This window comes from Cyanistes caeruleus, chromosome 3 (assembly GCF_971803275.1).
Source record: "Cyanistes caeruleus chromosome 3, bCyaCae1.hap1.1, whole genome shotgun sequence".
In the NCBI taxonomy this organism is placed as follows: Eukaryota; Metazoa; Chordata; class Aves; order Passeriformes; family Paridae; genus Cyanistes; species Cyanistes caeruleus.
This window is the reverse complement of record NC_141703.1, coordinates 99,004,097-99,016,415: the sequence shown is the minus strand read 5'-3', so window position 1 is coordinate 99,016,415 and position 12,319 is coordinate 99,004,097. Positions and strand designations below refer to the sequence as shown.

Below are 12,319 nucleotides of genomic sequence, written 5' to 3'. Positions count from 1 at the left end.
GGGAGCACCTGAGTGACTCCCAGAGCTTGTAGAGGGATTGACCTGTGCTGGAGCCAGCAAGCACTAGGGCTTTCTCAGCTTCTCCTGTGCGCAGTGATTAGCAAACATTCTAAAATCTCCTTTTTTCCTATTTATTTGGAGCAGTTCTTGCTCCAAATTACATTGCAGCTACTGAACTGATGGATCTGGACATGGCTGCTTTAGGAACAGAGGTGCTCAGGGGATTTGGTTGATACAAACACCCTTCTTGGTGTCAGGTTGTCACCACCTTCCCTCAGCTTCTGATGAAGCCAACAAGCTCCAACAAGGACTTTCATAGCTTTAGATTTTGCATCTAAATCCTGAAGAAACACTTGATTCTCAAGGGCTGAATTTCTCATAGGTGTTACTCTGGGGTGAAGCTCAGCAGATATTCCATATCAGGCAGATGGATTGCTGTGGTGGGTTTTTCCCTACCCCTCACTCTGGGGTATAATTAGGTGCCACAGAGGAAACGAGGCAGCTGTGCATCCTCAGCTGAACCTGGCTGTGATCAGAGCTGCTGCCTGGGAGACATGTGGGTGCTGCTGGTGGTGACCAGGCAGGTGAGGTGACTGCTGCACCAGCCCAGGGAGAGCCCAGCATAAAGGTTGGATCCAAGCCTGTGGCCCTGTACCCAGTGGGGTGAGGTGGAGCTTGTTCCTGTGTACACATCTCTGGTGTGTGCAGGAAAGAGTGGTAACAGTCCGTGCTATGGCTTGTTTCCAACCTTCATCGCCAACACCTCTGCAATACTGGAGTGTCTCCAGCACTGTGAGGATTTGTAAACCCCACATGTATGTTCCCAGCCCAGATGAGCTGCTCTTGATTTAATCTGAGTTTGTGTGTCACCAAGAAAAGGTGGTGGGAAGAGCTGTGGGATTCCCTCCACAGTGCTGTGGGTCAGGGCATGCTGCCTGGTCAGTGAGCCCATGTGGGGACATGGCCGGTGCTGGAGGCTCCTCAGCAGTTAGGTGAAGATTTCAAGGAAAGGTTTTGCCCAGAGAAGCTGTGAACTCCCCATCCCTGGAGGTGTTCAAGGGAAGGTTGGATGGTGCTTGGAGCAACCTGGTCCAGTGGAGGTGTCCCCACAGGAGGAGGGTTGGAGTAAAATGAGCTTTAAGGTCTCTCCAAGGCAAAGCATTCTGTGGTTCTATGATTCTATATAAAGCTCCAGGTGAAAGCAGAAATGCAGTGTTGAAGCTCCTCTTACTCCTCCCCTGTACAAAAGTGAGAGTATTCACACTTCTGTGAATCTTACTGGAGAAGGTGGGATACAGGTATCCACTGTCAATCATCATTAATAGCAGCAGCTCCCCTTGCTCTCCATAGTTCCTGCCTGTGGTGTTTGGGAGGAATTTCCAATTGCCTCAGCAAAGCAAGGCCTAAATCTTTCTTTTAGTGTGATTTTGAAATCTTTTTGGCACTGATTTGTTGCTGGTGTGTGACATACTGTCTGCTGTCCTGCAGCCTAGTGGGATTTTGGACTCCTACCACTGGTGGGAGCACTGGCTTCATTGGGATCACCACTCTGTGCCGTGAGACACCTGGCTGGGTTGTGATTGTGGGATTTAAGCCAGTTCTCTAGTTCTGGTCACATGGGATGGTGGACAGAGCCTCAGCTCCAATAAAATATGGGAGTGTAAATGGTGGAGGAGCAGGGGGAGTCACTGCTTTTCCTGGGAAGGTGAAGGACAGCTCTGGGCTGTGCTGGCACTGTGGGCATGTTGAGGTTTCTTATTTAAAGCATCTGAATCCAGAGCTTCCCAGCAGCTGATTCCATGGGTGTTTGTTGTTTTTTTTACTCCCTAGGTTGATCTTTCACACTTGTCCCCAGAGGAGAGATGGAGGTGAGTGTTTTGGGAACTGATTTGGATCATACAGCTCAACTGAGCTCCTGCTACTGACCAGAGCTACCAGCAGCACAGCCTGTGGCCACAGTGGGGCAGGAAAGGTCACCATTTTTTGATGGGGGAAGTATTGTCTTAAAAGGCAATTTTTTATTTTTTTTTTTCTTTCAAACTGCTGCTACGTATAAAATCACAGAATTGTTTAAATTGCAAAACTAAATAGTTAGGTTGTGGTACATCTGAGATCATAGAGTCCAACCATTCCCTCAGCAGTGCTGAGTGCTAAACACCAACTAAACCATGTCCCCAGGTGCCACATCTGTATGTCTGTTAAATCCCTCCAGGGATAGGGACTCCTCCACTGCCCTGGGCAGCCTGTACCTGGGCTGGACTGCCCTTCTGTGTAGAAATTTTCCCAGTATCCATTCTAAACCTTCCCTGGCACTACCTGAGACCATTTTCTCTTGTCCCATCACTTGTTACCTGGAAGAAGAGCCCAACCCCTGCTTGGGTCCACCCTCCTGTGTAGAGAGCAAAAAGATCCCCTGCCAAGCCTCCTTTTCCCAGGCAGAGTGTCCCCAGCTCCCTCAGCCATTTCTCACTAGACTTGTGCTCTTGACCCTTCTCCGGCTCTTCTACCCTTCTCTGGACACCCTCCAGCCCTTCAATGTCTGTATTATAGTAAGGGGCCTGAAAAATCTCTCTTTTGCCCTTAGCTGAACCAATTTAATCCAGATTTTAATTGAAAATCACGGTCAGAATGGGCTCTCAGTATTGCCCCAGCACTGACTGGGGGCCAACTTGCTGGAGCAGCTTTATGGAGAAGGGCCTTGGGGTCCTGGTGGAGAACAAACTGTCCCTGAGGCAGCAGTGCCCTGTGGGCCAAGGAGGCCAATGGGATCCTGGGATGCACTGGGAATAGCATTGCCAGCAAGTCAGAGGAGGTGATCCTGCTCCTTTACTCAGCCCTGATGAGGCACCTCTGAAGTGCTGTGTCCAGTTCTGGGCTCCTCAGGACAGGAGGGACATGGAGCTCCTGGAGCAGCTCCAGTGGAGCTTACAGAGATGATGAAGGGACTGGAGCATCTCTTATGAGGAAAGGCTGAGGGAGCTGGGGCTGTTCAGCCTCAAGAGGAGATGACTGAGAGGGGACCTCATCAATGTCTGTCAGTGCCTGCAGGGAGGGATCAGAGGAAGGACCAGGCTCTGCTCAGTGGGGCCCAGCAATGGGACAAGAGGCCACAGGCAGAAAGAGATGTACAGGAAATTCCATCTGAACATGAGGAAGAACTTCTTTCCTGTGCAGTAACCGAGCAATAGAACAGATTGCTCAGAAAGGGTGTGGAATCCCCCTCACTGGAGATCTTCCAGAACCATCTGGACACAATCCTGTGCTGTGTGCTCTAGGATGGTCCTGCCTGAGCAGGGAGGTTGGACCAGATGACCCACTGTGGTGCCTTCCAACCTGATTTTGTGCTTCTGTCTTAGTTTCTAGAGAACAACTTAAAATCAGAGAATTTGGCCTATTTGTTAGGTTTGGATTTTTTCTTTCCTCAAACTCCTTGAACAGTGTTATCACCTAGAGACCAAGACATGAGGATGTCACAGCTCTTAATTCCACCTTGTTTTTGGTCAAACAGCACAAGATGGGAAAAAAACCTCAGGTGTCTGGCAAGTATCGGTTGGAGATTACTTGTTCCAGAATGCTCAGGGTGGAGAGAAGCAATTTGCTGGGGTTTGGAGGTTTTGCCAGATGTCAGCTCTTTTCCCCTACTCTCCACCCTGACCCTTCCAGCCTTTCCCTTGCTGGACAAGAGAGAGAACAGTGTTAGTGGTTCCAAAACTGCGCTGAGGGTTTGGTATGGAGAATTAGCACATGCCCTGGGTCCAACAGCTGCAATGTGCTCTAGGAAGACACTGCCTGATCAGGAAGATTGAGAGAGATGACCCCACTGGTGGTCCCTTGTAACCTTGCCCATTCTGGGGTTGCAAGTTATGTCGCCTGTGCATTCCATGTTCATTAGTCCAGGTATGGAATGAGTGGGAGTTCTCCACCTCCTTCATGCTCAGGTGGGCAAAGTGTTGTTCTTGGCTTTCACAGCATAGAAATGAGCTGCTCCCAGAGCAGCCTTTTGTCCCTTCCCCTCTGGATTGTTCACAACCACAGTTCTTCTTAGTGCTGTTGTTCCATCTGGTCTTCCTGGCTCTCCTGAGGTGCTTTTACCCCAGCGTGCAGTCTGTGCCGGTGTGCTCTTCAGCCGCCTTTTCCTGGTTGTTGCAGGGTGGAGCACGTACGGATGCACGCCAAGCACCGCGGCCACGAGGCGATGCATGCCGAAATGGTTCTCATCCTCATCGCCACACTCGTGGTGGCACAGCTCCTCCTGGTTCAGTGGAAGCAGCGGCACCCTCGCTCCTACAATGTGAGTTGCCCCCACAGCCGTTCTGCCTCCCAGGCGGGATGTGAGTGCTGAGCAATGCCCTCCTTTTGCTGATGAGAAAAGCCTTCCTGGTTTGTTTTCCCATTGTCTGGTGGTGTGATTCCCTTGTTTTCCCAGCATTGCCTTGTTTCTCCCAGCACGTGGGGGATTCTGGCTAGGGATGAGGAAGGATGAACGTGAAGGCCTCAGGTTTCTGCTGGAAGTGATGCAGATAACTCGGTGTGACATAGTGCTTTAACATCAGGGGTTGACAAGCAGATCCTGGGGGTTGTCCTGAGGGAAGCTGCGTTTTGTGGGTGATTCCTTGGAAGCAACGGGGGCTTCTTGCTGCTGGCAGCTTGGGTTTGATGGTTCCTGCAGCACTCTTAATGTTTCCAGGTAGTCCCTGTAGTCCTCTGTGAACTTCAAACCAAACCTGTTTGCCTGTTTCCCTCCAGCAGCACTGTGGGAGCTCAGCTGCACAGCTGTAGATCCTTTTGGGAATAGGCTGTAGTGCAGAGGTGAGCCAAAACCTTCCTGCCTTGTGTAATACCTGTCTGAGACATCTGTGGCTGCAGCCTTGGGATGCTGGGAAGACAAAATTTTATGTAGCTGCCTTACCACAACTAGTTGTGTGGATCATTTCCCACACATTCCTCTGGAGATGATTCCTCTGCATTCTCCTGCCAGCTGTACCTTTTGCTACCAAAAATCATGTGGCTGCTTCCTCTGACTCCCTCACAAAATCACGGAACTGTTTGGGTTGGAAAAGCCCTCTGAGATCATTGAGTCCAACTCTTCCTCCTGCACTGCCAAGCCCTGCCCTAACCCATGTCCCCAAGTGCCACATCCACTCAGCTTTTAAATCCCTCCAGAGATGGTGACTCCATCACTGCCTCAGGCAGCCTGTGCCAGGGTTTCACCACCCTTTTGGGGAAGAAATTTTCCCAATATGCAACCTTAACCTCCTCTAGCAAAACCTGAGGCCTTTTCTTATGTCCATTCACTTGTTACCTGGAGCACAGAATGAGCCCCACTTGGCTATAACCTTAGGTAGATACAGAGAGCAGGAAAGTGACCCCTGAGCTCCCTTTTCTCCAGTCTGAGCCTCCCCAGCTCCCTCAGTTGCTCCCTATCTGACTCATGCACTAAGCTTTGAGCTCTTCTGTAGGTGCCAGAGGTCAAACCTCCCCATGTTCCTGGTGCAATTCAGGGCCATTTGATGCAGGCAGAATGGCTGCCATGGCTGACAGAGCATTTCTGATGTCTGAGGAGCAGAGAACCAGCTCCAAATGCCTTTTCTCTGTTCCTGCAGATGGTGACCCTCTTCCAGATGTGGGTAGTGCCTCTGTATTTCACTATCAAGCTGAACTGGTGGCGGTTCCTGGTGATCTGGGTGCTCTTCTCAGCAGTCACAGCTTTTGTCACCTTCCGGGCAACTCGAAAGCCTCTGGTACAGACAACACCCAGGTTTGTCTGCTGTTCCTGGGGAAACTCCTCAGCCCCAGGGTAACCATTACAAGGATCTTTCCAAATTCCCTGCTACAGATGTGCCTTAAGCTTTGCACCCTGGGATTGTGAGAGCCCTGCACATGTGAAAGGGTGTGATGCACTTAACTGATTGCTGGCAGCCAGCCCAATATACTTGGTACCTGGGTGGGGGGTGGAAAGGTGGACTGGTGTCCTCACCCGAGGATGAATTCCCAGCATGAAGCATACTTCCTTATGGCCTTTGGAGATCATGAGGTTTCTCAAGTCAAGACCGTGAGCAGCCTGTGACAAGTTGAATTAGGAATGTAAAGCTCTTGCCTATATGTAGGGGTAGGTGAAGTGTCTGCAAAAACACAACAGGTGTGAAAAATGAAACTCTTCAGATGATTGGCACACTTTGATTCAGGAAAAATGAAGTCATTAAATTCCTTGTTTTAATTCTTTACAGGCTGGTTTATAAATGGTTTCTACTAATATACAAGATTAGCTATGCTACTGGGATCGTGGGGTACATGGCTGTCATGTTTACGCTTTTTGGTCTTAACTTATTATTCAGGTGAGTGAATCTTCCAGCACCCACTCCTGGGGCAATGGGGTGGAACACACCTTTGGCTATTACTCTGGAAAAACAGTTTACTTGGCAGTCTGGATTAATGGGGCCAGAAAGACTATTGGGGTGTCCTTTCACTCTGTGGAGGATCACAGGTAAGGGGCTGGTACCTGAACTGGTCCAGCTTGCTGGAGAGCCCTCCTTCCAGCTCATTTGTTGGCAGCTCCCGCAGCTCTGTGGTGTCCAGCCTGGGGGCAGCAGTGGCATTTTTTTTGCTATACTGCAAGAAGCAGCCAGTCCATGGGTGGTGGCAGAGGACTTTAGCCCAAAACAGCTTAATCGTTAGAAAGGTCAACTACTTCTCTGGAGTAGTACGTTCTCTGGAATGTGGTTAGGGTGCCCTCAAAAAAACTGTGTTGATGTTTTTTCTGTTGTAGAATCAAACCAGAAGATGCAATGGACTTTGGCATCTCCCTCCTCTTCTACGGTCTTTACTACGGAGTGCTGGAACGGGACTTTGCTGAGATGTGTGCAGATTACATGGCCTCAACCATTGGGGTGAGTTCATGATGGACTGTCCCTCAGGCCAGAGTTGTGCCCCATATCAGGAGGCCTGAAACATGTTGGTCTCAGTAGCAGCTTTGGCTTCCCTCAAATGGAAATTCCCCATCTCAAGGAAGGGTCCCAGGATCTTATGTAACAGGAGTTGCTCTGAGATCCTTCTTCAAGAGCACAGCCTCTGCAGGGTCCCATCTCCAGGATGAGAAGTTCTTTCATATGAGGGTGGTGAGACATTGGCACAGATTCCCCAGAGAAGCTGTGGCTGCCCCATCCTCTGGAGGTGTTCTAGGCCAGATTGGATGGGGTTTGTAACAACCTGGATTAGTGGAAGGCATCCCTGCCCCTGAAAGAGATTGGAACTGGATGATCTTCAAGGTCCTTTACAACCCAAGCCATTCTCTAATTCTATGGAGAAGTGGAATGATCTGTTTAGCCCTGCTAAACTGACAAATATTTATTTTCCTGGGCCTTTGAAATCTCCAGTGCCAATAAACAGTCCCATTTCTGACACCACTGTGCTAGCATTAACTTGTGACCTGCAGCCACCAGGGAAGGATTCACACTGTGGGCTTCCTTCCTTGTATCTGCTGTAACTTTAGCTGTCCCTGTGGACAAAGGACACAGTGGCCTAAAATCTGTAGCCCACTCACCTGGTATCAAAATAACCCACTTCACCAGAAATACATGACCTAGGACACCAGTGGAATAGGTCATGTTTCTTCTTTTCAGTAGATGTTTAGGGTCTTGGACTTTGTGTTTCCTTTTTTCTGAGCTTTCTCATGCTGCTCCTTGAGGTTCTGCCCCAGCCCCTGGCCTGCCACACTAGGACACCTTGGCACAGCTTGAGTCTCTCTTAGATTTTCAGGGCTCTGTTGGATGCTCCAAGCAAAGCTGTGCCAGGGCTCTTCCAGAGGCATGTTTTGTTGATGGTACTAAACCAGGAGGAGCTGTGACCTCCTTGGAGAGAGAGCTGGACAGATGAGAGCTGGGCAGTCACCAGCTGTGTGAAATTTAAAGGGGGAAAGTGCCAGATTCCCCACTTGGGATGGTGTAATCCTGGTTATAAATACAAATTTGAGAACAAGAGTCTGGAGAGAGCTCTGTGGAAAGGGATTAGGGAGTTGGTGTTGACAGCAAGTTGAATATGAGTCAGTAGTGTGTCCTGGCAGCTAAAAGGGGCCAGCTGTGGCCTGGGGTGCATCAAGCACAGCATCACTGTGTGGCCAGGAGAGGTGGCTGTCCAGCAGTAAGCCATGAGGAGATGGAGTGAAGATGAATCAGGGGAAGTGCAGAATGGACATAGGATAAAGATTATTTACCCAGAGGGAACAGGCTCCCCAGGGACATGATCATGTCATCAAGTCTGCCAGAGTCCAAAGAGTCTCTTAGTCATATGGTTTAGTTCTAGGTAGTGCAGTGGAGCAGGGAGTTTGAATCTATGATCCTGGGGGCCCCTCGCAGCTAGAGTGTGTGGGGACCTGGTTTTGTGCCTGCACTCTGTGTGTTGTGTCAGGCCTGTGCTGAGCCATCAGGCTTGGAAATGGAGAGGGGTGGCTGCTCTGTGCTTTGCTGAATGAGTGTCAGGGACCTGAAGGGCTGGAGGTGGGGGCCGTGTCTGACTGGCAGCCCAAGGTTGCCATTTTGGGTCAAAGCTGTGACCTCCAGCTTGTCCTGCTGTCTCAGTCTCTGCCCTGGGTGCACAGCCCTGGCAGGCAGCTGAAAACCCACCTGGCAGTTGGGGAGCAACAAGGGTGACCCCTCAACATGGGGCTGGGGTGTGATGGGCCACTGCATCACTGAGCAGCTGTCCTGTTGTAGTTGTTTCCTGCAGCTGGACCTGTAACAAGGTTTTTAAGCCCCAAAGACCAAGGCTGGACTCCTGGGGTGCTGAGCCCAGCCCTCTTTAGAGCTTAGCTGTGCCCTGCGGGCGCGGGGCACATGCCCTGCCACTGTCACCGCTCTCCCTCTGCTCTGCCCTCGCTCAGTTCTACAGTGCCTCAGGAATGCCCACCAAGCACCTCTCCGACAGCGTCTGTGCCGTCTGTGGCCAGCAGATCTTCGTGGATGTCAATGAGGAAGGGATCATTGAGAACACCTACCGCCTCTCCTGCAACCACGTGTATCCTTCTCTGCAGGTGCCAGCTCCCTGCCTCACTGGCCCCACGCTGGGGTGGGCAGCAGGGAGCTCCTGCCCCATGGCTTCTCCCACACTCCATGAAGAAATGCCTGTTCTGGGACTCAGGGCCGTCCAGCTGAATTTGCATGTGATCTGTGCCTGTGTCATCACTGACTTGGCATGGGAAGAGGTGTCCCTGGAATTACTTTGTTGCCACTTACAAGTGGTTGTTTCCTCTTCCTTCTCCTCCCTGGCTACCTCTGCTCAGCAAGAGCATGCATGGAGCTGCACCTCAGTTTTTACCTGCTTTTGACAAATCTGCTGTGACTCATCTGCCTGGCAGTGCCCCCAGCAGATGTTCTGGGGAAAGTGATGGTGTGAGGTCAGGACATGAGGCATCCCTGCTCCATGCCACACTGGCCCCTCATCAGAAACCCATTGCAGTGGGTCCATGAGAAAGAGTTGTGGGGAAACACTTCTGGCCCCCCTGGTCCAGCACTGCCAGTTGCTACCTGCTCTAGGCACAGTTCAGGAGCTTCCTCCTTCTCCAGAACTCCTCCAGGGTTTCCAGCGTGCTGGAGTCACTCAGTCCTTCCTGTCAGCTGATTGATGGGAAGTGGGTTTTGAAACTAGAAGTCCTAGTTGGTGCTCAGCCCCAGCTGGGGCAGCAAGTCAGGGTTTTTTCCCTGTGGTGATTCAGTGTGGAGATGGGATGTCCTCTGGCACTGTGTGCGTTGCTGCCTGCGAGGTGGTTTCCAAACTGGGTCTGAGCAAAGGTCATGCTGGTAAAACTCGCAGCCTAAATTTAACTCTTGGGAACTGTTGGGGAGATTTATGACTGACACTGAAAGGGCCTGGGACTGCAACAGCTTGAGGTGGTGTGGCTGCCAGAGGAGCTGGTTGGTGCCCCTGGTGGTCCTCAGGGGTGACAGCTGGTTGGGCACTCCTGCGTTGATGGCTCCAGGGCTGACAAGGAAGTGACTCCTGTTGCTGCTGCTCCCTGGCATTCTTCCACGGTCTCACCAGCAGAGATATTCTAGGGAAAGTTTATTTGCTCAGTGACACCCCTGTATGTGTCAGAGTCAGCTGCAGCCGCCTCATGTTTTCCTGTACCTTCTCTGTTTCCTGTAACTTCTTCTGTGCTCAGATAGTGCAAATCCCTGTGAGAGAGCATAGCAGGCATTTGTAAGTTAGACCCTCACTCAGAGAAAAGTATCTTAAATGCTAATCTCCAGAAAGCCTTTCAAGAAGGCTTCCAAAATGCATGCAGTTCATGCAGTTCACAGAGCTCTCCTAGGCTGTGCAAACCTTCTCAGTGCTTGAGCACCATCACTGAAGAGTTTCAGTCTCCCTGGTGCCCATGCATTGGTCATGGCCTTTGTGCTGCCACCCTGGCCCCATTCTGCTGCCCCATGAGCTACTTCTGGTGTCCCTGGAAGCTGCTGCACCTTCTAGGAAAGGGTTGTGGTTGTGCAATACACCATGCTCACATGGCAGGATGTTTCTGTGGCTCTGAGAACTTCCGCGGACTTGGTGGATTCCACCACACTGAGCCATGTATCCCCCTCTTCTTCCAGTTCCCCTTAACATGCCAATCCCCAGGTTTCATGAGTTCTGCATCCGGGGCTGGTGCATTGTTGGGAAGAAGCAGACGTGTCCATACTGCAAAGAGAAGGTGGATCTCAAGAGGATGTTCAGTAATCCGTATCCTTTCTCCTTCTGGGAGCCAGCACTTTGGGAAGGGAAGCAGTGGGTAGAGCACACAAGGGGCAAGAGGCTTGCCTGGCACCCTGGGTAGGTTGCTGCAGCATGCAGCTGTGGTAGAGACCCGGCAAAACACAAGCAAGGCAAGCCTCCATGAGGACTCATGTGTGTCCTTGCCTGTGTGCTTATCCATCCCTCCCTGGATACCTGTGTTCTCTGTCCCTGCTTTGGGTCACTTCTGGGTGGGCTATGCTCCTCTCTTCCATTTCCCATGGCTCTTTAACTCCTTCCTGCCCAGCTGGGAGAGGCCACACGTCATGTATGGGCAGCTGCTGGACTGGCTGCGCTACTTGGTGGCCTGGCAGCCAGTGATCATTGGACTGGTCCAGGGAATCAACTATATCCTGGGGCTGGAGTAAGGGCAGGTGGTGGGGAGCCGCGGAACCACGAGAGGACATTGCCACCGGGGATGCTGGCTTTGCTCCGTCGCCTCTCAGGACCTTGGCCACCCTCAAGGACAGCAACATCGAGGCCCCTCCTGCTGGGGCTAGGGGAGGATTTTTTAAAAAAGTTATTTTAATGAGCATATTTAAAACTTTCTATTGCAGCCAAAAAGAGACGCTTGTCCCCTTTCCCTGCACCTCTCCTGCCCTTTGCAGTGCCCTGCTGGGCTGACCTTTGGGTCGAGGGCTGTTCTCCAGCTCCCTCCTGCCACTCTCTTAGGGGAGGCCGTAGGGAGAAAGGCTGAGACTTTGCCAGCTCCAACACCAGCACCCTGGAGCAGCCTTGCTGGCAGCGAGGATGGGATATGGGGGCTGCAGAGGAGAGCCCAGCACCCTGAAAGAGGGGATGGAAGGTCGCCTGGCTACCCCCGGCTGCCAGGTCCGCTCTGGGCACCATGGGTATGCCAGCAGGAACCAGGCTGCCCTCCAGCATGGTGATGGTGGGCTCTGCCTTGGGGAACCCTTTTATATGCTCCCAAATTTTCTGTGTTCCTCCCTGGAGTCCTGCGGTGTCCCCTAACTGCTCAGGGGGGGTCAGCCAAGGCATGGAGTGGGGCCAGTGCTGTTCCTCTCTGTGCCCCTTTGGGTAACAGTGACAGTCAAGAGCACCAAGAGCGGGTGCCCCTGCCCCAGGGCGCGGGTCCGCCCTCACTGGGTATTGCTCTTGGTGCTGGAATAAAAGGGATGGAGTGAAGGTTGGGCTGGTACTGGCATTTCCCTGCCCCAGCATTACTCCATGACATTCTCCTGGTCATGCTGGTAGGAGCCATGCCAAAGTCCTGCTGGTGCAAGTGGCTTTGGGCTCAATTTTTGGTAGTGGGTGGGGGCAAAGTCCCCAATCCCAGGGCCAGCGGTGGTATTTTGGCATATAGAGACTTGAGTCATATTCCCTGAGGGCACTGGGGTCTGGTGGAGAGCTACAAGGCAGCTCCTGGCTCAAGGGATTTGGGAAGTGGCCACAGCGGTGGCATGGCTGTGGGTGCTGTGTGGGCTGTGTTCCCCCCTGGGGAGCCCCAGTGCCATGCTGCATCCTCTTGAGTTTTCTTTTGGGTAAAACCACATTGCAGTGTTGTGCCAAACACCGAAATAAGAGCCCTGGAAACAGA

The 12,319-nt window shown here is 51.8% G+C and overlaps 1 protein-coding gene across 13 annotated transcripts in view; it reads left to right on the top strand.

Annotated features, from left to right (window-relative positions):
• The window catches only part of RNF121 (ring finger protein 121), a 15,711-nt gene extending 3,392 nt beyond the window's left edge, over window positions 1–12,319 (top strand). For 4 of the 13 annotated variants that reach the window (XM_086883356.1, XM_086883357.1, XM_086883358.1 and 1 more), the window contains exons 2-9: window positions 1,831–1,868; window positions 4,150–4,291; window positions 5,604–5,758; window positions 6,228–6,335; window positions 6,767–6,887; window positions 8,876–9,009; window positions 10,609–10,710; window positions 11,009–12,319. In XM_086883356.1, the coding sequence (XP_086739482.1) occupies window positions 1,831–1,868; window positions 4,150–4,291; window positions 5,604–5,758; window positions 6,228–6,335; window positions 6,767–6,887; window positions 8,876–9,009; window positions 10,609–10,710; window positions 11,009–11,129 (921 nt within the window). In that variant the 3' untranslated portion in view covers window positions 11,130–12,319. Of the gene's footprint in view, window positions 1–1,830; window positions 1,869–4,149; window positions 4,292–5,603; window positions 5,759–6,227; window positions 6,336–6,766; window positions 6,888–8,708; window positions 9,010–10,583; window positions 10,711–10,994 lie in introns of all 13 variants that reach the window. The other 9 variants (XM_086883362.1, XM_086883363.1, XM_086883364.1 and 6 more) reach the window with 4 other exon arrangements.